The sequence below is a fragment of the Hippopotamus amphibius genome, chromosome 4, assembly GCF_030028045.1.
Source record: "Hippopotamus amphibius kiboko isolate mHipAmp2 chromosome 4, mHipAmp2.hap2, whole genome shotgun sequence".
Taxonomy (NCBI): Eukaryota; Metazoa; Chordata; class Mammalia; order Artiodactyla; family Hippopotamidae; genus Hippopotamus; species Hippopotamus amphibius.
In genome coordinates this window covers 61,965,580-61,992,400 of record NC_080189.1, presented here as the reverse complement: position 1 = coordinate 61,992,400, position 26,821 = coordinate 61,965,580, and the positions used below count along the sequence as shown (strand labels likewise).

The 26,821-nt window shown below is 40.9% G+C and overlaps 1 protein-coding gene across 1 annotated transcript in view; it reads left to right on the top strand.

The window, feature by feature from the left end:
- Positions 1–26,458, top strand: part of COL28A1 (collagen type XXVIII alpha 1 chain) — a 159,091-nt gene extending 132,633 nt beyond the window's left edge. The window contains exons 30-35 of the mRNA XM_057732394.1: positions 4,329–4,365; positions 6,118–6,672; positions 8,209–8,366; positions 18,810–18,957; positions 24,733–24,909; positions 26,025–26,458. Of these exons, the coding sequence (XP_057588377.1) occupies positions 4,329–4,365; positions 6,118–6,672; positions 8,209–8,366; positions 18,810–18,957; positions 24,733–24,905 (1,071 nt within the window). The 3' untranslated portion in view covers positions 24,906–24,909; positions 26,025–26,458. The remainder of the gene's footprint in view (positions 1–4,328; positions 4,366–6,117; positions 6,673–8,208; positions 8,367–18,809; positions 18,958–24,732; positions 24,910–26,024) is intronic.
- Positions 26,459–26,821: the final 363 nt, after the last annotated feature.

The window sequence follows — 26,821 nt, the reverse complement described above, 5'->3', positions numbered from 1 at the left end:
TAAGAGACTGTGTCTCCAGACTCAACGAGCTCACAGCCTAACAGAAAGACAAGCAAAGGATGTTCACCTACAGTGTGATAAACAGCTGTGATAGAGGTGATATGTAGGTCCAGAGCGGCCAAAACGATATATGATTTAATGCCAACTCTCATTTCCTTCACTCTTCCCTTTTCTAGCATTTAGAAAGCCAAGCTCAGCATTAAATGAGAATCTAACACGTAACAAGTACAGCGTTAGGCTCCTTCATGTCAATAGCACCCTGACCCAGTGCCACAGTACTGGGCGGCCCGTGTGAAGTACGGCCCCCACTCTGGACCCCTGGACCTCTAGTCCTTCTCCAGCTACACCTCTCACCCCAGGTGAGGAGCGATCATCCTGAGCACACGCTTCCCTCTGCACCGCACTCTGGATACACAGGATCTCAGAATTACCTCCCCAAACGGCCCTAGGTTTGGAGAGCTGACAGCACTGGCCAACATGCAAGAGGTGGCCAAGGGGCAGGCACCCTGGGGGGATCTGACAGAGCTTGGATTCACCATGTATGTGCTGGCTAAGGCTGGTGCAGCCTAGGACTGGCTGGGAAGGGGTGCAGGGAGAAGGGGACAGGCTATAGGCTGCAGCCCTCTCTTGCCCAGGACCCACATGAATCCACATGACAGCCCGTGAGGTGGGTAGCAGTGCCTCCCCTGCAGATGAAGACACACCAAGTCGTGCAGAAAGCTTGAGCAGGACGCCCAGGCCACCTCAACAGCAAGCAGCAGAGCCCTTACAGCCGGAGTTGGCTTCTCTGATGCCAGACCCAGCTGCTCCCCTACGAAGGCTGTTCTCAGGAGGCCTCTCTCCTCTCCCCATCCCCATTCTCCCCCTGACCAATTATATTCCCCAACACTCTCAGTGGCAGACTCAGTCCAGACTAACAAACGCCTCTTTTAAGAGGCAAATACCATTGATGGAGTTCAAGCTTTTCATTATTCACACCAAACTGCTTCAGAAAGACTATTTCTCCATCTGTCCCTTCAATGCTAGCGTCTCCCAGTGTCTGCCCTCAGTCTTTTCTTCCCTGCCTTCAAATCCTCAGGCGGGACAGCTATTAAATGGAGGGGGGCATGTACAGTTTGAAAAGGCTAATTTATTATTACAGGAAGGTTGTATGGAGAATGAAAAAAAATTTTTATATTATAAATATAGAAAAGAATATGCTTGAAAAAAGGGGGTAGAGAGGGGTCACACTGGTTAAAAATAGCAGAGAAGCTCGGCTCCACGCAATCTCGTCTGCCATCCCTGTTTCAACAGCCAACTGTACACCGGCATTTCTTAAATCTGCCTCCAGCTTGAACCCCTCCCCTGAGCACCAGACGTTACATGCTACTGCCTACTGGATGTCCCACAGGTGCCCCACAGCTGGGTGTCCCACAGGTGCCTCAAACTCAGCCAGAATCAAGCTGAGCCCAGTGGTCTTCATTAGCTCCAACCTGCCCCTGCTCCATCCCTCCCTGTCTCAAAGAGTGGCACCGTTATCATTTGCCTCCTAGACTCCTTCTTTCCCTCATCCTTTCTTCCAGTTACTCACCAACCCCTTTCATCTCCTGCTGAAATGTCCCTCCAGGTCATTCCTTCCCATCCATCACTACCACCATGGCTTTCTGATGTTATTTTCTTTGCCTGAACTATTTAGGAACCTCAGACCCCTCCATTGGTGGCCACAGTCACCTTTCTTAAATAGAAGTGCGACCAAATCTCTTCTATGCTACGGATCATGTCTCTTCTCACTGCTCAGGATAAGTCCACACTCTTCAACATGACACAAAGACTTTCTAGAGTCCATCCGTCTTCCACATTTCCTGTCGTTCTTTCTGTCACATACCCTGAGTCATAAGTTTACTCAGGTGCTGTAATGTACCGTGCTTTGTGTGTTTTGTCCCCTGCCTGGAAGGCTCTTCCTCTCCCCGCCCCACCCCACCCTGGTCAGAGTCTACCTACCTTCATGGCCCACAGCCCCACCCCCGCTCTCCCACCCCTGGTATTCCTGGCAGACCAGCATGGTTCCTTGGCGCCAAGCCAACAGCGCAGCACTTATAAAAGTATTCATTTATTTGCCTACTTCTTACTAGACTCATGTAAACGTGAGTCCTTTGAGGGATATAAATTTGATGACTTTATCATTGACACTGAATAGCCAATGTGGTCATTCAGCAATTTTAATGGAAAGGGTGAAACTATCACAGTGACTTAAAAGCAAAGAATACAAGGAAAAGATTGAAACACACACACACACACACACACACACACACGCACACATGAGGATGAGTCAAAAATTATCTGCACTCTGGCTGTAGAATTTATAGAAGTTTTACTATAACTGGAGTGTGGATAATTTTTGACTCACCCTTGTGTGCGTGTGTGACCATTTAAAGCATATTAGATCTGGTTATGCCATAAAAGCACAGTGAGAAGAACTAAAATGCAACCTTAATATATAAGTTGCTCTTATGAGTCAATAAAAGACAAACATTCTAACAGAAAAAAATGGACAAAGGACACACAAAGACTGTGCACAGAGAATACAATTTGGAAACACACATATAAAATTTAGCCTCACAAATAATAAGTGTAATTTAAAACAACGAGATATTTTGCTCTATCAATGGCAAAGATTATATAATAATAATAACCAGTATTATATCTCTAAGGCAAAATAAGTTTTCTTATATACTACTGTTAGAGGTGTCAGTTACAACTTTTCTGGAGGATAGTTAGGCAGTCTGCTTCAAGAACCTTAAAATGGCCATGCATTTGACTTTAGTAATCAAGTTTTTTAGAATATTTAATAACATGGGAAATTAATTACTACATAATGTTAAGTGAAAAACTATAGTCATAAAACTTAGTAAAAAGTCTTTTCTCCACTTGTAAAAAATTAAATACAAGTATATTAAATATATAACATTTCCCCTTCCTAGATAACAATATAAATATTAATATAGACATTTGCCTTTTCTAGACACATTCTAGTTTCAGATTTATTAGAGTTTCTCTAAATGTGGAGAAGCATGACAAAGCCTTAAAAAAAAAAAGATACCTGTTAACTTCTTCATTTCATATGATTTTTAAAATTTCGTATTGGGAGGGTTTTTTTGTTTTGGTTTTGGTTTTTTGGTTTTTGTATAGCCACTTGAATCACTGGCTTTTACTCAATTTACAGTAAAAAAAAAAAAAAAAAAGTAAATTAAACTGCCCTGAGTATTCTTCACACATGCTTCTATTAAGCCGTGTTACTGGCTGTGTCAACTTCACTCCCGTTCTGTCACTATAGATTTTTTTCCTTTAAAACTTTACTTTTGCAACTGTTACATTGTATCTTCTTAGAACAGGTCTACTGCTTTTTCCTGTTGAGATTTTCCAGGCTTCTGTGTCTCTCATCTGTTAAGTTAATCATCCCTGTCAGCTTCATGTCTTTGGCAGGTGTAGAATTCTGTTTTCTCCAGCCCCATCCCAGTCATTTGTAAACGTGCCACACAGGGCAGGGCGTTGGCAGATTAATTCCTAGTACCCAGCTCATCTCAGCCCCTTCTGAGGGTGCTGGTGAGCAGCAGGACCACACCCAGGGACGGTTCATGGAAGAGCCCAAGTGAGAGTATTAGGAAACTGCGGAAGAGACTTACAAATCTGGGGACTGCTACAGAAAAAGAGGAGCGAATACAGCATAGAATGAATTCTCTTTTGGCCCTTGTGCTTGTCATGGTTGGTTAGTGCCTGTGGATTAAATCACGTAACTGAAAGCATGCATTGCCCACGCCATTATCATCCTTGATGTCCGCAAGGGATTCGTTCTAGGACACCTCCCCAACCCCCAACCCAGAAGGTACCAAAATCCGTGCTCAAGTCCCTCACATAAAATGGCACAGTACAGTCACCCCTCCATATCCATGGATGCAGAACCCATGCATACGAAGTGCTGACTGTAGGTGGTACATCCTTTGTGGGGCCAGACCCTGTGCTAAGAGCTGTGTGTGTGTTACCTCATTTAATCCCACCATAGCCCTGCGACTCAGACACTGTTAGGTCACTTCACGCCCAAGGTCACACAGCTAAAAAATAGTGGAGCTGCAATTTGAACTCCAAGTCTGAACTATTACATTTTACAACTCAAATCCATTTCAATTATGATATATTATAGACAACTTTTAACCTCGGTGCTGTGTATTTTATTTGCAGTGGAAGGATTAAGTCAAGTAGCCCAATGCTGATTGTAATAAGATATATCTTTTATGACTATAGGAAAAAATATTATGGTCACACAATTAATACATTTTCCTCCTTTCTTCCAGAAAGAAGAAATCATCAAACTTATTTTTGAAATGTGCGGTAAGATCTAACGAACAGGAAAGAAACCCCACCACTTTAAAGTACCAACCTTACTATGTTCTGTGTTGTCAAGATAATGTGCTCACCCAGAAGATGTATGCTGTAGAGCTCATGGGAAAGTTTCAAGCTCATTTGCAAAGTCATTGGGAAACTGAAAGGAAGCTGTGTGAGGGGCTGTGGGAATCCTGATTTAAGAAAAGAAAACAAACTTCCCAGGGTGGTTAAGAAGCGTGAAGATACTGGCCTGGGGTCTGTGGGCAGCCAGGCCTTTTGTTAGCACAGAGCTCATTTGTACTCAGTGACATTCCCCAGAAGCTGGGAAGGAAAGAACAAAAGGCCTAACCGGTGTTTGAATCCAGCCTAGCTGGTGATGACAATGTCTGTGCTTTTCCTGAAGCAAAGAGTCTTTCTAAATTGAGTTTTGAGGCCTACATCTAGAGTGCCTACCACTTCAAAGGCGAGAGGACAGAGTCCAGAGGTCATCTTGGGTCACATCTCTATCTAAACGCGTCTAGGGCGAAATACACTTAAAACAGTGTTACCAGAACAAGGAATTAAAGCAAAAAGATTAGCCAGAAGGCAAGCCATTCAGAGACAATGAAGGTAACGTCTGTGTTTAAGGTGGACAGAGGCAGGAATATCCTCATCCTTCCGTACACAGAACACCAGCACTGACCTGCCCCACGAAAGGCTTCCCGATCTTAAGAAGCAGCCTGGGACTCTCTGTGGGGACAGGCCAATTGAGACATTGCTTCCAGAAGCCCTGTAAAAATAGCAGCCAGCTTCCTGATGCTTTATCGTGGTAGGGTTGCTGGGTAACATGAGAGTATGAATACACCCATGGAACCCTGATCATTTTTATTGCCAAGGGACTCTGACAACTGCTTTGAGTGATGAACCTTAAAGAGAAGTTGTTCATGGACCAGCGTTCTGCCATCATTCCCCCTAAACATAGTGTGGGTGCACTGTTGGCCTCCTTGATAAGATGGGAGCCACCTTAGTGGTCCCTGTGGGTGACTGTGCACATTAACCAGGGTAGCTGGGGGCCGCTACCCTTCTGTCCAATTAAAGGCCCAAAGCTTTAGATTGGGATTCCCGTATATACATTACTAATAAGAAAAAAAATCAAATTGTACACTCTAAATATATGCAATTTATTGTATGCCAATTATATCTCAATAAAGTCCTTAAAAAAATAAAAAGGACCAAATATTGCTCCCACAATTAAAAAGTTTCATCCCATTACTTTACCCATTGGCCACCCCAATGAGCAAGTATTCATTTTCACAAAAGGATATGGTCAAAGACTGAAATAGTAGCATTTGAATTCAGATTAAATACAAATGGTGGGATGATAAAAAGCAAATTTAGGATGGTGGTTATCTCTTAAGGACAAGAAGGGGGATGGAATCAGGAAGGCATACACAAGGATGCCGAATCTTTTAAAAACTATTTTATTTTTAATCTGAGAAACTGGCTAGCTGTTTATTATTTTATCCTCCACAGCGTTTTGGTTTTTTGTGTGGGAGTTTTTTTTTTTTTTTTTTCAATATATCATTTTTGAAAAAAGTCAGGTATAGAAACCAGAAGGAGACAATTGTCAGCTGTGTTCACGGTCACAGAAAAGGAAGATTATGATCCAGTCTCCGGTTCATCCCTGCCCCTCTCGCCTCACCCCCCACCCATCTGATACCAATCCGTGATGTTTTGATTTTCATTCCCTCTGTTTCTATGTCAACATTCGTGTTTTAGGCTGTGGGCGAAAATGCAAAGAGACTCCGCTAGAGCTGGTATTTGTGATTGACAGCTCAGAAAGTGTGGGACTGGAGAACTTCCAGATCATCAAAAATTTTGTGAAGACTCTGATTGACCGAGTTGCTCTGGACCTTGCCACGGTCCGCGTAGGTATCATCAACTATAGCCATGAGGTGGAGGAGGTGGCTCATTTGACGCAGTTCTCCAGCAAGGACGACCTCAAGCGGGCCGTGGACAACATACAGTATCTGGGAGAAGGCACCTACACAGCCACAGCTCTCCACGCCGCCAACCGCATGTTTGAAGCAGCGAGGCAGGGTGTGAAGAAGGTGGCCTTGGTCATCACCGATGGGCAGACAGATAGCCGAGATAAAAAGAATCTGACAGAGGTGGTGAAGAATGCCAGTGACATCAGTGTGGAAATATTTGTGATTGGGGTGGTGAAGAGAAATGACCCCAACTTTGAGATGCTCCACAAAGAAATGAATCTAATTGCTACTGACCCAGATAGTGAGCACGTTTATCTATTTGATGACTTCATTACCCTTCAAGGTAAGACCAAGCGCCAGGGGAAAGGAATTTGCATTGTCCTTCCAAGTACCGCATCACTGGGTTATTCTGACCCAAAATGGAAATCAGGAGGCTAATGAGGCTTATACCAGCATTAAATTGTAACACATAAGCTCTGGAAGGCAAAGATGTTTAGTATTTAGTTCAGGGAGTACAATCCTTTGTCTTTACTCATCTGTAGTAGGTGCTGAGTTGGCCTTGGAGTTGTTTAACTGGGGTATCTATGATCGAAGGACTGAAAAAAAAAGATAGGATTTGGGGGCACTGCTAAGCTTAGTTCATGTTCTAAAAGTTATCTAACTTCGATAAGAGATGCAGCAAGCCAGCAGCAAGGCAGATAACAGCCATGGAATCAAAATGAATTAAGAAGTGCAGGATGAGTGGGGAAAAGTTATGGTAATCTAAAGACATGAGAGACACGGTAACTGGGATTATTCTCTTCTCTATTCTTAGGAAGACAGATCATGTTCTATCTCTGTTTTTATGAAAACAGATGATGAAGAGTAAACAAGTGGATCTTAGAGAACAACATTTTGAACATTCCTCATATGCTCAGTGCTGATCTGATGGGTTTCCCTATGCCACTTTACCCTTTCACGTGAACTGATATTTCCTAATAAGGCACGCTAAGACCCTGACCCACCGTGATTCAGGTGTGATCAGTATCACTTTACCATGAAACATTCCAGTTCTTTGGAAACTGATAGCACATTCCGGCAGGGCCCACACCCAGAAAGTTTGTGAAATAAGTAAAAGTTATATGTAATGGGTTTGCAGACCTTAGTTTGACCCCATCCTTCCTTCTCCACCCATCTGGAGTGGGGCCTGACGTGGCCTGGCACAGGCCCTCCTGGTCTCACGCTGTTCCCAGCCTACTCCAGGTACCAGCATGGCTGGCCCTAAGGAGAGCAGACCACGCTCAGAACCTTCCCACTTTCCTTCTTTCTCCAGACCTTTCTAACCTGGGGTCCCATTTCCTTAATACCTTATTGGGTGACTGGTATACTCAATCTCACTGAGCTGTTAATGTGTTAGAATGGCCAGAAATATTACACATTTCAGAGACGTTATATTTTAATAATTGAAGAGCTTTATCATCTTAATCAAAGGAGTTAGCAATTTGTTCTAGGCAATGAGGGATATATTTTTGGACTGGCTGGCTTTTTGCAATCCCCAAAACCAGAGGTAACTGCCTGTCAAACTTATTATGGGTGAGACTTGCCCCTTCCACAGGGTAGTTCACAGATAACAGACACACACTTTGGATAATAAGCATTTAAGTCATTGTGTTGCCTGTTTGGGTCATTGTATATTATTAAATTAAATTAAATACTTATTTTAGATGGCCTCTTACAGATGATGTAAGGCGGCTTTAAAACTTTGCTCCCCTAGCGGCTGACTTCAAGTGATGGGGAACTGTCTGTTTATTTTAAGGGGAGTGCAAACGATCTCTTCATACAGGTTTTGAGTAGTGTTTCATCGCTCCTCCTATCCCCTTTTCTACTTCTCTTTTAAAAGATACCCTGAGGCAAAAATTGTTTAAAAAAAGTTGTGAGGATTTTGAATCCTACCTGTTTCATGTTTTGGGTTCACCATCGCTTCAACCTGGATTTGGGATTTCGGGGGAAGAACTCAGTGAACCCACTCCAGAGCCCCAGAAAGAAATTTCTGAGTCCGTAAGTAACTGGCTCGATTTGTGAGCCGACAAGCGTGCATTCAGTCTGTTTTACATCAAAGACCATCTTGCCCTGTGCTGTCAAGAGTCAGCTGAGGTGTGGATATTTTCAGGTCCTTGGCTCTAAATATGAGCCTTTTGTCTCCAGATTTCTAGTTCTGAAATAGCTCTGACGCTTATGAGCATGAATATGAGATTTTTTTTAACATTTTCATATTCTATAATTATTCATGAAATGTTACAATATTTTTATATTACATCCCCGCCACCACCAAAAAAGTAATTGTGTACGCTAAAACAGATTAATACTACACTATTGGAATCACCCCCTTGCCGCATTTGTAGATCTCTCTGTACCAGGTCGCAATTCTCCCTCATCCGTGTATCCACTGCTCACTGTGCACCCTCTCACGTGTCTTCCCAGAGCACACGTGCTCAGCCTGCACTCTCCCGCCCTCCAGCCCACCCTCTGGCTCATCCAGCTTCCCCCAACCTGCGCCCAGAGTGGGCACTGGGAGGGAGGCTATGCGTGCACATGGCACAAGGCAGATGCTTTGTTTCACATGTGCATGAGACAACTACCTCTTGAATATACTGAGAGCACTGTGACTGTCCTTAGAGCAAGCTTCTGGGCACTGACTTCAGCCAATCAGGTCACAAGCAACTGTCAGTCTCTTTTAGGTGACACTGGAGAGCCTCTCATAATTACTGGTAAGTGACTGTCGTAGTCTCTTCTCCACCAAGTTACAACTAAAGCAGGTGTGGACTGATGTCTACCACATGTGTGGACATCGTCTAGCAAGCAGGCACACAGCAGTGTCCTTGTTTTGTAAGCTCAGTGAAGTCCCTGTGCTGTCCTTTTATGGAGTCTTCATAGACATGAGAGATTCATTTTGAGCCAGTGCAACAATATTTAAGCATCAGGACTCAGCTAACTATCTAGTTGGACTAAAGCCCTGAGAAACCTCCTACACAAGAGCAAACTCAGATTTCATCCATCAAGTGGTGCCTAAACGGAGCTCTCCTCCTCATCAATGAATTCCAGTGGTATGTCTCGATCATTTACTGCAGCGCTCAGGGGACCAAGAGAAGTCCACAGTCTCTCAGGGAATGGATAAGTACAAGAGGTATTAAGAGCTTTAGCAGAGCTGTGAATGAAGCGCCAGAGATGGTGCACTTAAGTTCAGGGCAGCGTAATGGAAGCCTTTACAGAGGAGGTAGAGTTGAGCTGAGTTTTAAGCCTAAGTCAGTGTTTTTCAAGGCAAGAGTAGGGAGAAAGCTATTTCCAAGAAGAGGGGACACGTTGCGGTGAAGGGGAAATCCAAAGGGAATGGCGTTTTAAGAAATTAGGACAAATTCATTCTAGCTGGAGCCAAAGGTGTATCTGGCAGAGGGCGAGAGTTAAAACTGGACAAATAATTTGAGGACTAATTATAAAAGGCTTCACGTGTGAAGCTAAGGAGCTTGAACTTCATCCATAGACCAGGCATCCAGGAGAAAGCAGAAGAGTTTTAAAAGCAAGGGTCGTATGGTCACATGTGGTTGCAGTGTGAAAGGTAAACAGGAGGAGGAGGCGAGGAGACTGGAGGTGGGATCAGAGGAGTAATGGTCCAGGAGAGAGATAACGAGGCCTTAAACTGAAGCAAGGGCCATCGGAATAAGAGGAAGCATGGATTGGAAAGCCATTTCTGGGGTAGAATGAACAGGATTTAGTGACTGAATGGATTGGAGGTTAGGCAGAGGGTTTGGGGAGGATGGTTGGATTTCTAGCTTGGAGATGGGTGAAACGAAGCGCCATCCACTGAGACGGAGAATACAGGAGGCAGGGTAGGGTTCTTTGAAGGAAAATAATGGGCTTAATTTGTACCAAAGTGGAGGGGCTGAGGGACATCCAAGGCAATGACACAGAAAGAGACAAGACCCTGTGCCCCTGGTGTCATGACCCAGGAAGTTAGATGCCCTGAGAGAAACGTGATGTTAATAGGTTATGATAGAGCAAGCATTCTAGTAGCTGGGGAGGGGAGGGCACAAGAAGAGTACATGCAAAATAGAGATTTATAACACCAAGAGTCACATGGTGGGCATCAGTTGGATCTCCCTAGGGGCCCTCTGACTGAGATAGTGGGAGCTTGTAATGAACTTGAACTTGGATAGCCCCTCTTGTCTCTGTACCTTCTCACCCTGTCTCTCTTTGCAGAAGCACCAAAGTAAGACTGAATTTTTACAAATGAATGATCTTAATAGATATTTAGTCTGAACAAACATACATGCATTTGTATCCACAGTTAGATCTGTCATATGTATATATAATGTATACACACACATAAATACAAAAACATGCTTATGTATCTGTGCATGCACATCCCCATATCTAAAAGTATAATTACAGTATCGAAACACCTAAAGGAACATGAATCTGTCAAAACCTTTCATTCCTCAGATTGTTCCCAAGCCTACCCTAGGCAATACTGCAAAATAAACAAACAATCTCAGAAGTCCTATTTCCCTTTTTGCATCTCTATTTCCTTTCTCTCTTGTCTCTTCTGTCACTCCTTAAGACACCTAGCTCTGTATTCCTTCTTCCTCTTTCAGCCCACATCTGTTTTTAGGGAAAAATCTGATGGCAGTTATTTACACTTTTGTGAGAAATCTAAGCCAATGGGTTGACTCAAGTCAAGAAGGACTTGCATTTGAACTATTTTATCTAATTGTGGAATGAACATGATGTACACTAAACATCTACAAACAGATGTGCTGGGAAATCCGGAAAGCAGAAGGATTTCCCGGGTTCCACTAAATTCATAATGCTTTGGCAATCCCTGCTCTGTTGCCTTTTCAGGCCAGTCTTGGGAAGCTACATGTGTACATCCATTCTATTCTGTCTCTCTCCTGAAATCTCAGGATAGTTTATACTTTCCTGTGGAATTTATCACATTTTACATTGTTAATAATTATTTTTGTATGTACCTTAACTTTCCTATTGGATTTAAATACCTTGAGGACATCTGTGTCTAATTAAACTTTGTCTCTCTCAAGACCTAAAGTTGTGCTTCGTCTTGCACACAGTAAGTGCTCAATAAGTACTTTATGGACCAAGCTAAGGCTATACCAACTGTTAGAAAAAAAAATCTGAAGATTTTCTTCACTGAAAGGCATCAATTATACTGTTATTAAAGAGACTGCACATGTAAAAAATCCTTATCTTTTATGGGACTAGCAATGCGGGCACCTGATGCTCCTTCATTCTTTCTGGGTGTGGCCAGTTGGGAAAACATTTCCTGGATAAAAATGGGAGCAGGGCAATTAAATCAAGTAAACATCATTTAATCAGCCCAAGTGGCTATATCCAGTAATGACCCATTAGGCAAATAAGTACGTGAATTTCCTGCATGAAGTCACTTTTTATCATTCTAAATGTATTAATAATTAACGTCAACGCCCAAGGTGTTTATTCACTGGAGCCAGTTTCTTGTAACAATACTATAGATTTTCTCCCCCCTTGAAAGAGTAGAAAGGAAAGAAGCCCTGTCTACCCTTTCCATAAAGCTCCTTTTTTGTATTATGAAAAATTGTCCCCAGATTGCAAATAACTTAGATAACTGGCAGCAAAGATTTTTTTCTCTCTGTAGAAGGGAGGCTGTGGGATTCCTATGAGGAGTGATTCCACAGCAGCGCAGTAAAGGAGACAGCCAAGCCGGTGTGGGAAGGGTCCCTCTGAGTAGCTCCTGCCTGCAGCAGAGAGGCATGGTGGAGGCAAAGGGGGAGCTATGTGTCCCTTCCTTCTATTTGATATGGTCCTGATGTAAATGCCCAATGTCAGCCTTAAGCCGGGCATGTAGGCTCCTCATTACCTTGGAAAACATGGATATTCTGTAATCAATGTAAATTATAGAAAAATAACACAGTAGGCTGACTTTGCTGGCTGTCCGGCCCTCTCTTTGTCCATCCTCTCTTTTAGTGAGACCCTATCCCTGGGTCCCCATTCCACTGGCCTCATTTCTCCTCTCCCGTCATTATCCCACAAGCTGCTCAAAGGTCTCCATCTCCATTTTCAGTCTTTCCATCCCTCCCGTCTCTTACTCGCAATTCCCCACAGCCCTTACGTGTTCTTACTTCATCTCAAGATCCATCTAAAGAGGGCCACTTCTGAAACTAGGGTTCCACTGGCAATTTTTTTGAGAACTGGAGCCCTAGACAGGTTCTGCCTTGATATTGGAATTGCATGTGTCCTTTCATCCTCAGACCTGACCATGGACTCTATCCTCAACTCTGATGTGACACCTGCTTGTCCCTTGAGGCCATGTGCTCTGAGGCCATTCCCTTCTGCCTCTTCCAAGACCAGGATGTCTTCACCGTGGTGTCTTTTCCTGCCGACATTCTGACACCTTCTGTAGAGTCAGGAAACAGGCTTCAGACTCTCCCATCTAAAAAATTCCCAAACCTTCTCTTAGTTCACGTGTCTCTTTCGCTACTATCTTATCTCTATCTTTATATAATAAAGTTATTCCACAGGCCAGTCTCTGCTGTCTCCGCCACTCACAACCACACACACATCCTCACTCTCCTTCCCTCCGTCTCCCTCTGCTTCTCTCTTTGTTTCCGCACTTCTGTTAATCTGGGAAACCCTCTGAAGTCAGGCTGCTGCCTTCAAATATGCCACCGAAGCTTTGCTGGAAAAGTCACCAACAACCCTCTAATTGCTAAATCCTTATTGCCATATTCTTACCTAATTTCTCTTTTGCATGTATCATCATGCCACTGCTTGTTTTTGATTTTGCAGGTCCTCTGTCTTCCTTGTCCTCCCTCTGAGCATTCTTTCCCAATTGCTTTGGGGTTTTTTCTTTCTCTGTTTGCCCCTTAGTATTAAACTCAATTCTTCTGAGATTTGTCCAGCCTGCTTCTGTTCTTGTTCCATATTCCCTTTCTGAGTTCCAAAGCCACGTGTGCTAACAACTCTCAAATCTGCCTCCCCAATCCAGAACTTTCTCCTGGGTCCCAGATTCACATTTTGATTGTCTGTGCACATCTTCTTCTGGGTGTCCCGTAGGCATTCAACAAGGATATGTTCACCGTGCTCCTCCTCTAGATTTCCTTCCTAGGTGTATACTCCCTCCACCCAGAACCAGAAGCGCATCCAACCAGAAACTTGGGATACACCTGTAGCTCTGTTCCCACTGGATCACCCACATTCATTGGTGCCATTGTCTTTGGTCTGTTTTCTTATCATCCATTGATCTACATTTTCAGTTCCTCTCTCCTCATCAATACCTCTACTGTCTTAGATCAGGGTATCATCATTTCTTATCAATATTTAACAATATGGTCTCAAAACTCTTATCCCATCTCTCTTTTCTATATCCTTTTCTGCTTATCCATTACTTGCTGATAGTGTCGTTTCATTTTTTTGCTCTTTTAAAAATAACATCGTTAAATTATTTCTCATACGTATGATTCCATTTTGGGTGAATTTTCTTAAAAGACCTGTCTATGATATCATGGCCTATATTTTAACTTGGTGCTGAGTATCCATGACAGATTAGGAAAAAGACATAAATATCTGAGTACATCTATATTTTCTCCTCATGTCCTATTCAAGTAAAATTTTACAGGTTGCTCAATCATATTATACTCACTATTGAATGATGTAGCCTATTCAAAGTCCATAATCAATACTTTCAAAATACATGGACTTTTTAAACTTTCAATAGAGTTGGGACTAAGCCTAATATTAGTTTAGTTTCTCCACTGACATGAAAATTAAGTTGATTTCCTGAAATCAGACCTAATTATTTGTAAGTGGCCTTGACTAAGCCACATATACAGATATGGTCAATAATATAATTTGTTTCTTTATAAAGTAAAATTAATACTTTCTCATTGTGGTAGTCAAAAAACATCAAATTCTTCTTGATGAACGGCATAACAACTAATTATTAGTATTGCCAGGTGCTGTGTCTGTGGAAGCCTCATATGTTGTTAATCATAAACTTATTAGCCTTAGGATGTAAGATGTTCCTCTTCTACGGAGAAGGAAAAAAGCAACATTGCAAACCAATCTAGAAAAAAATCCCAGATCTGGAAGTCACGAAACTTGCTGGAGCTAGATCCTTTATTTCCTTGTCTCCAAAGTTCATACTTTTCCTACTTCATTATTTCAGAGATTGGTATGCATCTGCTTAGTATGCAGTGGTCTTTTTTCAGACTTAAATTTTATAGTGTATTTCACAATGAATGACATCTTAGAAATGAGGTCTGACAGCTGCCTGACATTGGGTTTCTTAAGGTTTCCTCATTTGTAAAATAAGGGCTTATTACCAGAATATTCTTCCTTTTGTAAAAGTATGTGATTAGAACAGTCAAAAACTTTTACTGGGCAATGCCAGAATGGAGGACATTGTATTAATGTATGAGAGGGCTTAAATAGAATAAAATCCTGCAGTTGACCTCTAGGCAAGCTGCAGGCGATCAGGGAAGGTGCAGCCCAAACTCAAGGTGTTCCTGACCCAGTCCTCAGCAAACTTAAATGCAAATAGGGAGCATTCAGTTTAAGTGCTGAGAGATCTGGCAAAGAAGTGTTATTACCTGGGAAGGGCCAGTCAAGGTCAGAACCTGAAAAGCCAGGCACCTTGAAGACCCTGGCAGTGGAGCCAGCTGGCAGGAGCAGAATCTGCACAGCTGGGAAAAGCTAAGTCCGAGCATGCGGGGTCATGCACACGGCCATCAGCATCCATCCAGGGAAGACAGGAGCGCAAGTTTAAACTGCCTGTCTATAGTACATGCAAGTTTCTGGGTAATGAATTACGACAAAAATGTTTGGAAATCAGAAACCAAAGGATCTTCTGGAATGACGTGGAGTCTGTGTGAGTCCTGCTTGGAGCTGGGGCCATTCGTCTCCTCCACGGCAGGCCAGTGTGGTGGGATCAGAAGTGTCAGAGCTGATAGGCAGCCTGTTGTGTTTAAGATTTATAAAAAATAAAACATATACTAAACATTGGAGAGTCCACCACCCAGACATAAGTGGTGTTTCCCTTTGTTCATCACACTTGCTTCAGATAAAACTAGAGTCCTTGCTATTTTCCTTCAGAGTCTCTTTCTCCTCCTCCTCTTTCCAGAAGCAGCCACACTATCATGAATTTGGTGTATATTCTGTCAGTAAAGTTTGGGGCTGCTGACATCCCACTTTCAGAGTTGGAAGGTATGTTAGAGTCTGATCTTTTCCTATTTTAGAATGATGACAGTAACGCCTAGAGGAGGCAATTCCCCGGCAGTCCAGTGGTTAGGACTCTGCGCTACTTCCACTGCGGGGGGAGTGGGTTTGATCCCTGGTCCGGGAACTAAGATTCTGCACGCCCTGTGGCGAGGCCAAAAAAATGAAATAAATAAAATAATAAAGCCTAGAGAAATTGAATAATGAATCCAAAGTGTCCCTCTATCTCCCGCCCCACCCCCGTCTCTCTCTCTTACCCATTCTGAATTTACCCAGTGGCAAATATTTACTCTTCCATGCTATAATGATTTTAAATAAAGAAGAAAAGACAGGAGAGAAGAAAAAAAGAGAGAGAGAGAAATGTGGCATGGCTTAATTTGTCTTATCAGGGAAGTGATCTTTACACGTGAAGCAAGAAATGATCTAGAGGATAGGATTAAAGGTTAACTTCTGCATGATCAGGGCCAAGTATGGAGCAGTAGAAGGTACCATGCACCTTCTGGAAGGGGTGCCTTAGTACTGACTGGGTTATTGGGAAGGCTTTGCTGCTGGGGATGAACTTTTCCTGGGCTGTGGTGGGTTGACTTTGAGAGCCCGAGGCAGAATGAGGAAGAGGAAGGAATGAAAGGTCATAGCAGGGTGTGCTGGGAGCAGTGAGAGGCAGGGTTACAAATGTGTGGAGGAGACAGACTGGCATGGTGAAGGTCAGTTGAAGAACTTTTCCCCTATCACACTTTATCTCTTTTCCCAATCATAATGTCTCATAAACGGTGATAGTTTAAGGAGAGACACTTACTAGTGAGTGTACAAACTGGTAAAGCTTTTTTGGAGAGAACTTTGTCTCAGAAGGGTCAAGTATGTGTGTTCTTTGACCAGAATGAGCCAGGTCATTTCTAACAGAAAAAAAGCAGATAAATTAAATGTTAAAAAGGCCATTATAGTAATGTACATTCTGTATACAAAATGGTGTTATAGATTCACAGTAAAATATATGTAAACATAATATATTAAATTAAAAAAACAGAAAACCCAACATACAGTATATATTTTGTTAAAAATATATATATGCATATAGAAAAAAGACTGGGGTAAAAAACCACCTGAGTATCAATAACAATTATTCCTGGCAGGTGGAATCACTTGTGATTTCTAGTTTCTGCCTGTTGCTTGTCCAGCTTTTGTAAATTCCTTTCAACAAATATTTGCTTTTGTAATAAGAAAACTGTAAAATTGGCAAACTATAACAATTATGTATATGTTTAAATAAACTGAAATCCTATGGAGCCAATAATTTCGTAAATTATTCTCATTTACGAAAAAAGAATTTCACTTGTTCTAGAACCTGAGGTGTAATGGTCTATAGTAGTCAAAATTCCCAAATAATGATGTGATTGAGAAAGAAAACATATGCTCCCAAACTTACAAGAGGTAAAGAATGACTTACGAGGCCTCAAGTCTTAAACAAAATGGTTATTTAGAGGCTGAGTTAATTCCTTTTAGAGAACATTGCTGCCTAGTGAACTTCTTCAAAGGAACATTCTCACCTTTGTATATCTCAAGTGTAGCCCTAATGTCTGTCATCTTTTTTATGTTTGATAAACTACTCCTCAGTCATGCTTCTCTTATAACTTATTTTTCACTTAAAATGAAATATGTGCCAGCAAAACAAAAAAACCCAGTATTTCTTTCCTGAAAAAGGCGTTTCTAATTTTGCCGCTAACTTACCAATAATTTGGGGGACACTTTAGATTATTAATTATTAATTATCTGGAGCTTTAGATTCCCACATAGAAAATGAGGTACTGATAAAGTTTTCCTCTAATCTTAAAATTCTCTAGTTCTATGAATATAACAAAGTTCACATTCAAATCATCTGTATATACAAGATCATTCTGAAAGAAAGAAGAATGCCAAATGACCCACAGTTTTACCTCCATTTGTGCCAAAAGATGTGTTTGTACCAAATACTACTGTGTTTGAATTGAGTCCCCTTTATATAGGCTGATGACTGGACCAGTCCCAATGGAAATATTTGCTCTGATAATCACTGAATTGTTTAAGTTATTTACATACATGAGTAATAGAGTTAACTAGCCTAGCCCTTCCCCAGTGTGTGTGTGTGTGTGTGTGTGTGTGTGTGTGTGTGTGTGTGTGTGTATAGAATCAAAAGCAGTGGAACACTTTAGATGGCACAGAGCAACTAATGATGACAACTGGCTCTGGTCACAAGATGACAGGAACCACAGGTGAGGAAGCTTCAACAATGACTTTACCTAGTTCACAGATTTGCTAATTTAAATAGATAAACAAAAGCAAACAAACAAGAGAGGGCCTTGCAAGGATAAATGACTACACTGTGCTAGGACTGAAATAAATTATCAATTCAACTCCATGTAGCTGGGGTCCAAGAAAAAAGAAAAAGAAAAAAGAACTTAATTGGACCCATAAAAGATTGTCTTAGCTCCTGGCAACTGCAGTTAAGAATAACTGATGTGAATTTTTTTTTAAGCAAAACACCTTTTCTTCCTTGTTTCATTACATATCATAAATTTAGATGAAACTTGGAAATCTTAGTTCAGAAAACTTGCTTTCGAAAGTATAATCCCTTATTCCTTAGCTAGCATACATTTCTCAGAACTTCTTACAAGCTAAGCATCCTGCAGCATTTGGCATTTGCTGGGGTCCAGATAATAGGCTGAGATGAGAAGTAATTGCTATTGTTTTTATTTCAGCAGTATTATTGTCCTCTGTCACTCCAGTTCCCAATCTCAACATTGGTTGAGTTTGTGGTAGATATTTTAGAATATATTGTTAACTTCTCTAGTGTTAGAAAACAGAAAGGAAAAGGCCATGAAAAAAAAAAAGGTCAAAGAAATTAGCAGTTATTTTCCCTCCTCATACAACTGACTAAGAAAAGGATGAAGATGAACTCCTCCCAAATTCACACTGTTCGTACCCTGCAGGCAGACCTCTCTGAAAGGCCCAGCACAAAAGCATTTGTGCCTGGCAGTGGGAAATGTGTGTGGCCATAAAGTGGTCAGAAGATCCACAACTTAGGTATTCAGGAATGCCTGGTATAGAGGAGAGCCATCACGTCCTGAGCTTTTATTGAAATGATTAATACTGAAGAATTGGGGAGAAGTAGCAATGCTGAACTTTTCTTTAAATGCTCCCCAAAGCAAATGAGCTTTTTTGACTTGATATCACCAGATTCAAAACTGTGAATGTTTTGTGTAGGTCAGTGTCTCCAGAGCCCAGGACAAAGAGAATGAGCCTGCAGAGCCTACCTGGGCTGCCAGCCTTGCTGCCGCTCCTTCACCTGAGGCTGCCACCACCCAGGGGCCATTGCTCAGGCCCCCTGAGGATCACGCAGAGGCTCTGCCGAGTCCCACTTTAAACTTAGAGCAAGAAAAGTTCATGCACAAAGGTAAGAGATTTCTGCCCATGAGCTGCTGTATCTATACTATGAAGATGGCACAGAAAGGATGGTCTCTAAAATCTCATCCAGAGAGAACATGTTTTGACTCTAAACAGGGAGGACAAAAAACACTTTTCATTTTATTACATATAGAATTAGAAAACTGGCTGGCTACTGGAACAAATTTGGTCAATCAAAAATTTTAAAGCTCTTATGGTGTTCATTTTTTTAAAATTTGAATGCCTTTAGAGAGGCTGCTGCTCTCATGTTTACCATAGCTCCAACCACTCTCCATTGTCTTACATGAGGACTTCACACATATAGACATTTGAATTTTTGACCCCTAGGTGGAAGAAAGAAAAAGAAGCTAGAATCTAGATCCCAATTCATCAACATATTTTTAGGTTTTTTTTTTTTCTTTACCAACATATTTTCTATGGAGTTAATATCTATAGAAATTAATCATTATATACATGGTTTCTGTATAATGAAATGCAGGAGAGACAACATCCTTGTCCAAAAGCAGCTTAGATTGGCTTCACATCAACATACATTGTTTAGTTACTAAGAGTGGAGGTAGTGAGAATCCACTGCTCCTTTCCATTTAGCTGAAAAGGTAAATTTAGAGGTCAGTTTTAGAAAATAAATGAATTGAGACATACTCCAAATCTGGGGAAATGATTACGGCAGATGGAGAAAAGGCTTGTTTTGCTATTGAGAAATGAAGCTTATGGCATGTAAAACTGTCACAAAGAACACAAGTGTCAGGCAGCAAGTGGTCTTTTCGGGACTTTTCTCACCTTGGTAACACTTCCTCAGTAAGAAATACTGATCAAGGCACTAAGGACAGCCATAAAATAAAAAGGGATTTAATAAACGGCTTTATTGTTGTAGCTCTACTTAGCTTTATTTTTTATCTTTTTGGATAGTGGAAGTGTTTCTGAAGCTTATTTGTAAACTGACATTAGAAGATCATGCTTCTATTGCTCTGTAAAAGCTGATCTTTTTAAAAGAAAATTGTGAGGGCTTCCCTGGAGGTGCAGTGGTTGAGAATCTGCCTGCCAATGCAGGGAACATGCGTTCGATCCCTGGTCTGGGAAGATCCCACATGCCGCGGAGCAACTAAGCCCGTGTGCCACAACTACTGAGCCTGCTTTCTAGAGACTGCAAGCCACAACTATTAAGCCCACATGCCACAGCTACTGAGGCCTGTGCACCTAGAGCCCGTGCTCCGCAACAAGAGAAGCCACCGCAATGAGAAGCCCGCACACTGCAACGAAAAGTAGCCCCCACTCGCTGCAACTAGAGAAAGCCTGCGCGCAGCAACGAAGACCCAATGAAGCCAATAAATAAACAAACAAACAAACAAATAAATAAATAAATAAATAAAATACACAGACCACTTTATCTAAAAAAAATAAGAAAAGAAAAGAAAATTGTGATATACAGAGAGCCCTTCATGGAGGCAGCCATTCTTGGCACATATTCAAGTGGCACCCCAGAAGCAGCCCAGATTCTGATGACAGTATAGCTGCTGGAATTCTCAGGACCGCCTTGCTGCACGCCGCAGCCCAAGCTGAGGGAACATTCTGGCCCCACTTACTCCATGCTACAGCCTAGCACTATATCTGGGGTGGCTACAACAGGTGAAAAGACAGGAGCATGGGGTGCATCTGAGCTGAACTACAGATGCTTGTGCAGTTAGAGCATAAGATCTCTGTAAGCACAAGAGCCCCACTTCAGCACTCCCCTCCTTTGGGGCAAAGCTTCCCAGAGTGGTGAGAAGGAAAAACACATACTTTTAGGGAGAAGAGTCAGCTCAAGCCTGACCCTAGGGGCTTTGAGCAACTTGGGAGCAGACCCTGCCCCTGACAGGGTGGTGATAACCACTGAATAGAGAGGACATCCTGCCTCACACATGGCTCCAGCTTTAGCTCCTCCAACTCCAGTCCCACCCTCTACCAAGGTGCCAGCTGCCAGCACACACTGAGGAAAGACGTGGCTGGCATCCACATCAAATCCAGCTCTCCCACCAAAGGCATTGGGCACATGCAGATTGCATAGGGACACTCCCACATAAGAACACCCCTTCAAAACCAAAATAGATAACTGTTTCATCTAGATTCATAGAGACAGAGAAAGTTAAGGAAAATGGAAAGGCAGAGGAACTACTCTCAATTGAAAGAGCAAAAGAGAAAACCTCTGAAAAAAACAGTGAAACAGAAACAAGCAACTTATCAGATAAAGAATTTAAATCACTGGTAATAAAAATGCTGATTGAATTAGGGAAGAGAAATGATCTAAACACAGATAATTTTAACAAGGAACTAGAAAATATAGAGACCACCCAATCAAACATAGATAATTCAATATCTGAGATAAAGAATAATCTAGAAGCAATGAATAGAAGAATAAATGACACAGAAGGACACGTGATCTGGAAAATAGAATAATGGAAATCACTCAATCAGAACAATAGACAGAAAGACACACACACACAAAAAACAGTGCAACATATGAGATCTCTAGGATAACATCAAACATGCCTACATTTGCATCAAAAGCAATTCCAGAAGAAGAGAGAGTGAAGGGGATCACAGAGGGTACAGGAAGCACAGAAGGTCCCAAATAAAATGAACCCAAACAGACCCACACCAAGACATACCATAATTAAAATAGCAAAAGTTAAAGACAGAATTCCAAATGCAGCAAGAGAAAAAAACAGAGTCATATACAAGGGAATCCCCATAATTCTATCAGCTGATTTCTCTGCAGAAAGTTTGTGGACCAGAAGGGAGTGACATGTTGTATTCAGAGTCCTGAAAGGGAAAACTCACAACCTAGGATACTCTACTCAGAAAGATTCATTTAGAATAGAAGGGGGAAGAAAGAATTTCTCAGACAAGCAAAAACTAAAAGAAGTAAGCAATACTAAACCTACCCTAAAAGAAATGTTGAGATAAAGGAACCCAAGCATACTACAAAAGAAAATCATCAAACCACAATGGAAGAAACAAAAATAAGAAGAAATGATTGGAGAGGAACTACAAACACACCTGGAAAACAAAGAATAAGATGGCCATTTATGACAAACCCACATACTTAATGGTGAAAATCTGAAAGCCTTTCTGCTAAGTTCAGGAACAAACAAGGATGCCCACTCTCACTGCTTCTATTTAACATAGTATTGGAAGTCCTAGCCACAGCAATCAGGCAAGAAAAAGAAATAAAGGGTATCCAATGGAAGGGAAGAAGTTAAACTGTCACTATTTGCAGATGACATGATACTCTATATAGAGAACCCTAAAATCTCCACACAAAAACTATTAAAACTAATAAATAATTTCAGCAAGGTTATAGGATACAAGATTAATACACAGAAATCTGTTGCAAGTCTATACACTAAGAATGAAATATCAGAATTGAAGGTAAAAAAAAATCTTTAAAAATCACAGCAAAAATATTACAATACCTAAGAATAAACTTAACCAAGGATGTGAAAGTATACTCTAAAAACTATAAAACATCAGTGAAGGAAACTGAAGATGATACAAAGAAATGGAAAGATATCCTGTGTTCTAGTATTAGAAGAATATTGTTAAAATGGTCATAATACCCAAAGCAATCTACAGATTTAATATAATCCTTACCAAAATACTCATGACATTTTTCACAGAACTAGAACAAATAATCCTAAAATTCATATGGAAACACAAAGACCCTGAATCACCAAAGCAATCTTGAGAAAGAAGAACAAAGCTAGAGGTATAACCCTCCCAGGTGTCAGACTACAAAGCTACAGTAATCATACCAGTGTGGTACTGGCATAAAAACAGACATATAGATGAATGGAAGAGAATAGAGCACTCAGAAAAAAACCCACACACCTACAATCAATTAATATATGACAGGGCAAGAATACACAATGGAGAAAAGATAGTCTCTTCAACAAGTGGTTCTGGGAAAAAAGGACAGCTGCATGTAAAATAATGAGATGAGAACATTTCCTCACACCATATACAAAAATAAACTCAAAATGGTTTAAAAAACTAAATGTAAGACCTAAACCCATAAAACTCTTAGAATAGAACACAGGCAGAACATTGACATAAATCATAGCAATGTTTTCTTGGATCACTCTCCTAAAGCAAAAGAAACAAGAGCAAAAACAAACAAATTGGACCTAATTAAACTTAAAAGCTTTTGCATTGCAAAGGAAACCACTGACAAAATGAATAGACAACCTACAGAATGGGAAAAAATATTTCAAATGATGCCACTGACAACAGATTAATATTCCAAAATATAAAACAGCTCATACAACACAGTATCCAAAAAACCAAACACCTCAATCAAAAAAATGGACAGGAGATCTGAATAGACATTTCTCCAAAGAAGACATATACATGAAAAGATGCTTAAAAGCACTAATTATTAGAGAAATGCAAATCAAAACCACAATGAGATATCACCTGACACCTGTCAGAATGGCTATCATTAAAAAGTCTACAAATAAATGTTAGAGAGAATGTGGAGAAAAGGGAACTCTTGTACACTGTTGGTGGGAATATAAGTTGATGCAGCCACTATGGAAAACTGTATAGAGGTTCCTAAAAAACTAAAAATAGAACTACCATATGACCCAGTAATTCCACTCCTGGGTGTATGTCTGGAAAAAACAAAAACATTAACTCGAAAAGATACAGGCACGTCAACGTTCATAGCAGTACTATTTACAATAGCCGAGACACAGAAGCAACCCATCAACTGATGATTGGATCGAGAAGACATGGTTTATATATACAATGGAATACTACTCAGCCATAAAAAAGATGAAATCCTGCCATTTGCAGCAACATGGATGGAGAATACTATGCTTAGTGAAATAATTCAAAGAAAGACAAGTACTCTATGATATCACTTATATGTGGAATCTACAAAATAATACAGATGTATGTATATGCAAAACAGAAAGAGACTCACGGACATAGAACACAAACTTGCGGTTACCAAAGGGGAGAAGGAAGGGAGGAGGGACAAACTAGGAGTGTGGGATGAACAGATACAAACTACTATGTAAAAAATTGATAAACAACAAGGATATACTGTACAGCACAGGGAATTATAGCCATTATCTTGTAAAAACCTATAATGGAGTATAATCTGCAAAAATACTGATCACTATGCTGTCTGTACACCTGAAACTAATATAATACTGTAAATCAACTTAAATTTAAAAAAAAAAGTCCTTTATTTTACATTTTTTGTAACTTAAGAGGATTTTCCTTCTTTAGTAAGCAGAATCACATGTGGTCATAGTGATACTTTCTATGAACAAACTTGGAGGGAATGCGTACAGAAGGCCAAAATCATCTTCATTCCAAGTGCTAATTTGGTTTCAATCAAGTCCAAAGTGAATAAAATCCTATCATTCTCCTCTCAACTAATCCTCACAAGAATATTAGCTAAAGAAGGCTCACAGTATTATGCTTTCAGGGAAATAAGTATTTAATGGGATTTCATGAAGATCAAAAATGTTTATGTTTTCAAAGGAATGAATATTTAATGGTGGAGTTTCAGGTGGTAGAGGAACTATTTTGAGTATTCAGGAACCCTTTCTTTACTTAGAACCATACTTTTTTAGTTGATGTGTTAGCGTGCATGGAGAATAAGCTTCAGAAAGCTTTTACTTTCCAGTGAATGAAAAACCTATAATATCTTGCTACCCTTTTCTCACTCTAGATCCTAGATGTTTGGAACCCCTACAGCAAGGAAATTGTAGCGCATACGTGGTTCGATGGTATTATGACAAACAAGTCAACTCCTGTGCTCGCTTTTGGTTCAGTGGCTGTAACGGCTCAGGAAATAGATTCAACAGTGAAAAGGAATGCGAAGAAATCTGCATTCAAGGATGAGCAAGTAAATCACCTTGTACTGACTCAAATCTACATCTCCATCAACAGGCCCAGAAAGAATCTCTATAATTTCAATATTCACCCAATACAAATAAAACATCATATTTGAGTGTATACTGAGCATTGACAATTTATAAACATAGTCAAATCCTTACAACCACTCTAGGATGTAGGTATTATTAACTGTTTTTACAGATGAAGACCCTGAGGCTCTGAGAAGTTTAGGAGCTTCTCAACTGTCACCCAAATAAAAAGTGGAAGAGCTGGGGTGGGGGCGGGTCTGACCCAGGGCTGTGTAACCTCAATACACATGTTCTATCTGCTCCACAACCTGCAGTGTGGTTCTGATTGCCATTAATTCCTTTACATGTGTTACGCTGGATGAAACTCCCGCCCCAGACCACCCCTACTTCTCCCGGCTCCCCCAGTCCCGCACACCCATCTCAGTCCCCCAAACCCCTAAAAGCCCTGTCTGTAGCAAAAGGTAGATGGTGGGGAAGGACTTGGGTATGGGCATTAGAAGTGATGGGAGCAGGTTTGTGCAGAGATGTTGGTGAGGTAAGAGAGATATCCTGCTTAGAGGAAGGCCAGCAAGATGGAGCGGTTCTGAGAGATGAGCAGCCCTGGGATAGGAGTGCAGTCGATAACGGTAGATTTTGGCCTCATTTGCCCTGAAAATGATTAAGACGCCAATGTGAATTAAAATGACAGCTTAAAATTTATTAACTGTCATTCCCCACTCCTCAAACTTATTTGGAAGAAAAGCCTTTATTGTATGTTTAAGCTATATATTTAAAACAAAAATTGTAATTTAGACAAAGCAACTTTTCCTACCCTTCCTTTAAAACGTGTAAAAGCAGGTTTCAGTTTCAGCGGGGTGGGATGGGAAGGCACTTGACAGCGGAGGACCACTTGAAGCCCACGTGAGCTTGAAGCCCATTTTAAACGTGGAGCGTACACTGGAAAATGAGCCACCAAATTGAAATACAAACTAACAGAGTCGTAGAGAATTGGCCCTGTTGTTTTATGACATTCGGTCTGGGACGATCACTGTTTCTGAGCTGAACTCAGACAGCATTGGCATATGTCATCTCACAACACGCTTTCCTCTTCTTTCAGGTCTGTGACCTTCATTCGAGTTTGGGGGGCACACAAAAGTACACCCAAGGAAGGAGGAGCTAGAAGAACAGCCATCTTAGCAAAAACAATTTTGTATAGCTTAAATTTTTATCATGTAGTATTTGATACTATGAAATAATATATGCAATGTACTTGTAAATTAAAAACCATGATACCAAGGTGGACAACAGTGAACACATCACACGGAGAAAGAACCAAACATGAGCAATTCTGTTGAAACTTCCTGTGTGCCTCTCCATCATCCCAACCCCCTGCTTTCTGCTGGAATAGCCCATCTTGAATTTTGTTTTTACCATTTCAATTTGTTATTGGTTTTTATATGTAATTTTACATGTAAAACCACACAAATCTCTATGTATCTCTAAATGATACACAGTCTTGCTTATTTTGGAACTTTATAAAAATGGTGTCACACTCTGGTCTTCTGCAACTTGCTACTTTCATTCAATATTATAATTAATCCCTGTTTTACCATATCTAAATGTATTCCTAAATAATTTATTATTTAGGCTTTTTGAGCTTTAAAAAATTGGTTTCATAATGTGTAATTCTTTGCCACTTGATATATTACATTATAATTCATACATGTTCACTTTTGCAATTGTATAATATTGGTATGAATATATTACAACATATTCACCCATTACCTTGTCTATGTTAAATTGTTTCTAATTAATATTTTTCTCTATTCCATCAGCATTGCTATGAATGCTCTCACATGTGGCTTTGGGTATACCTGTACCAGTGGGTTTCTAGGATATATACCCAAAAGTGGA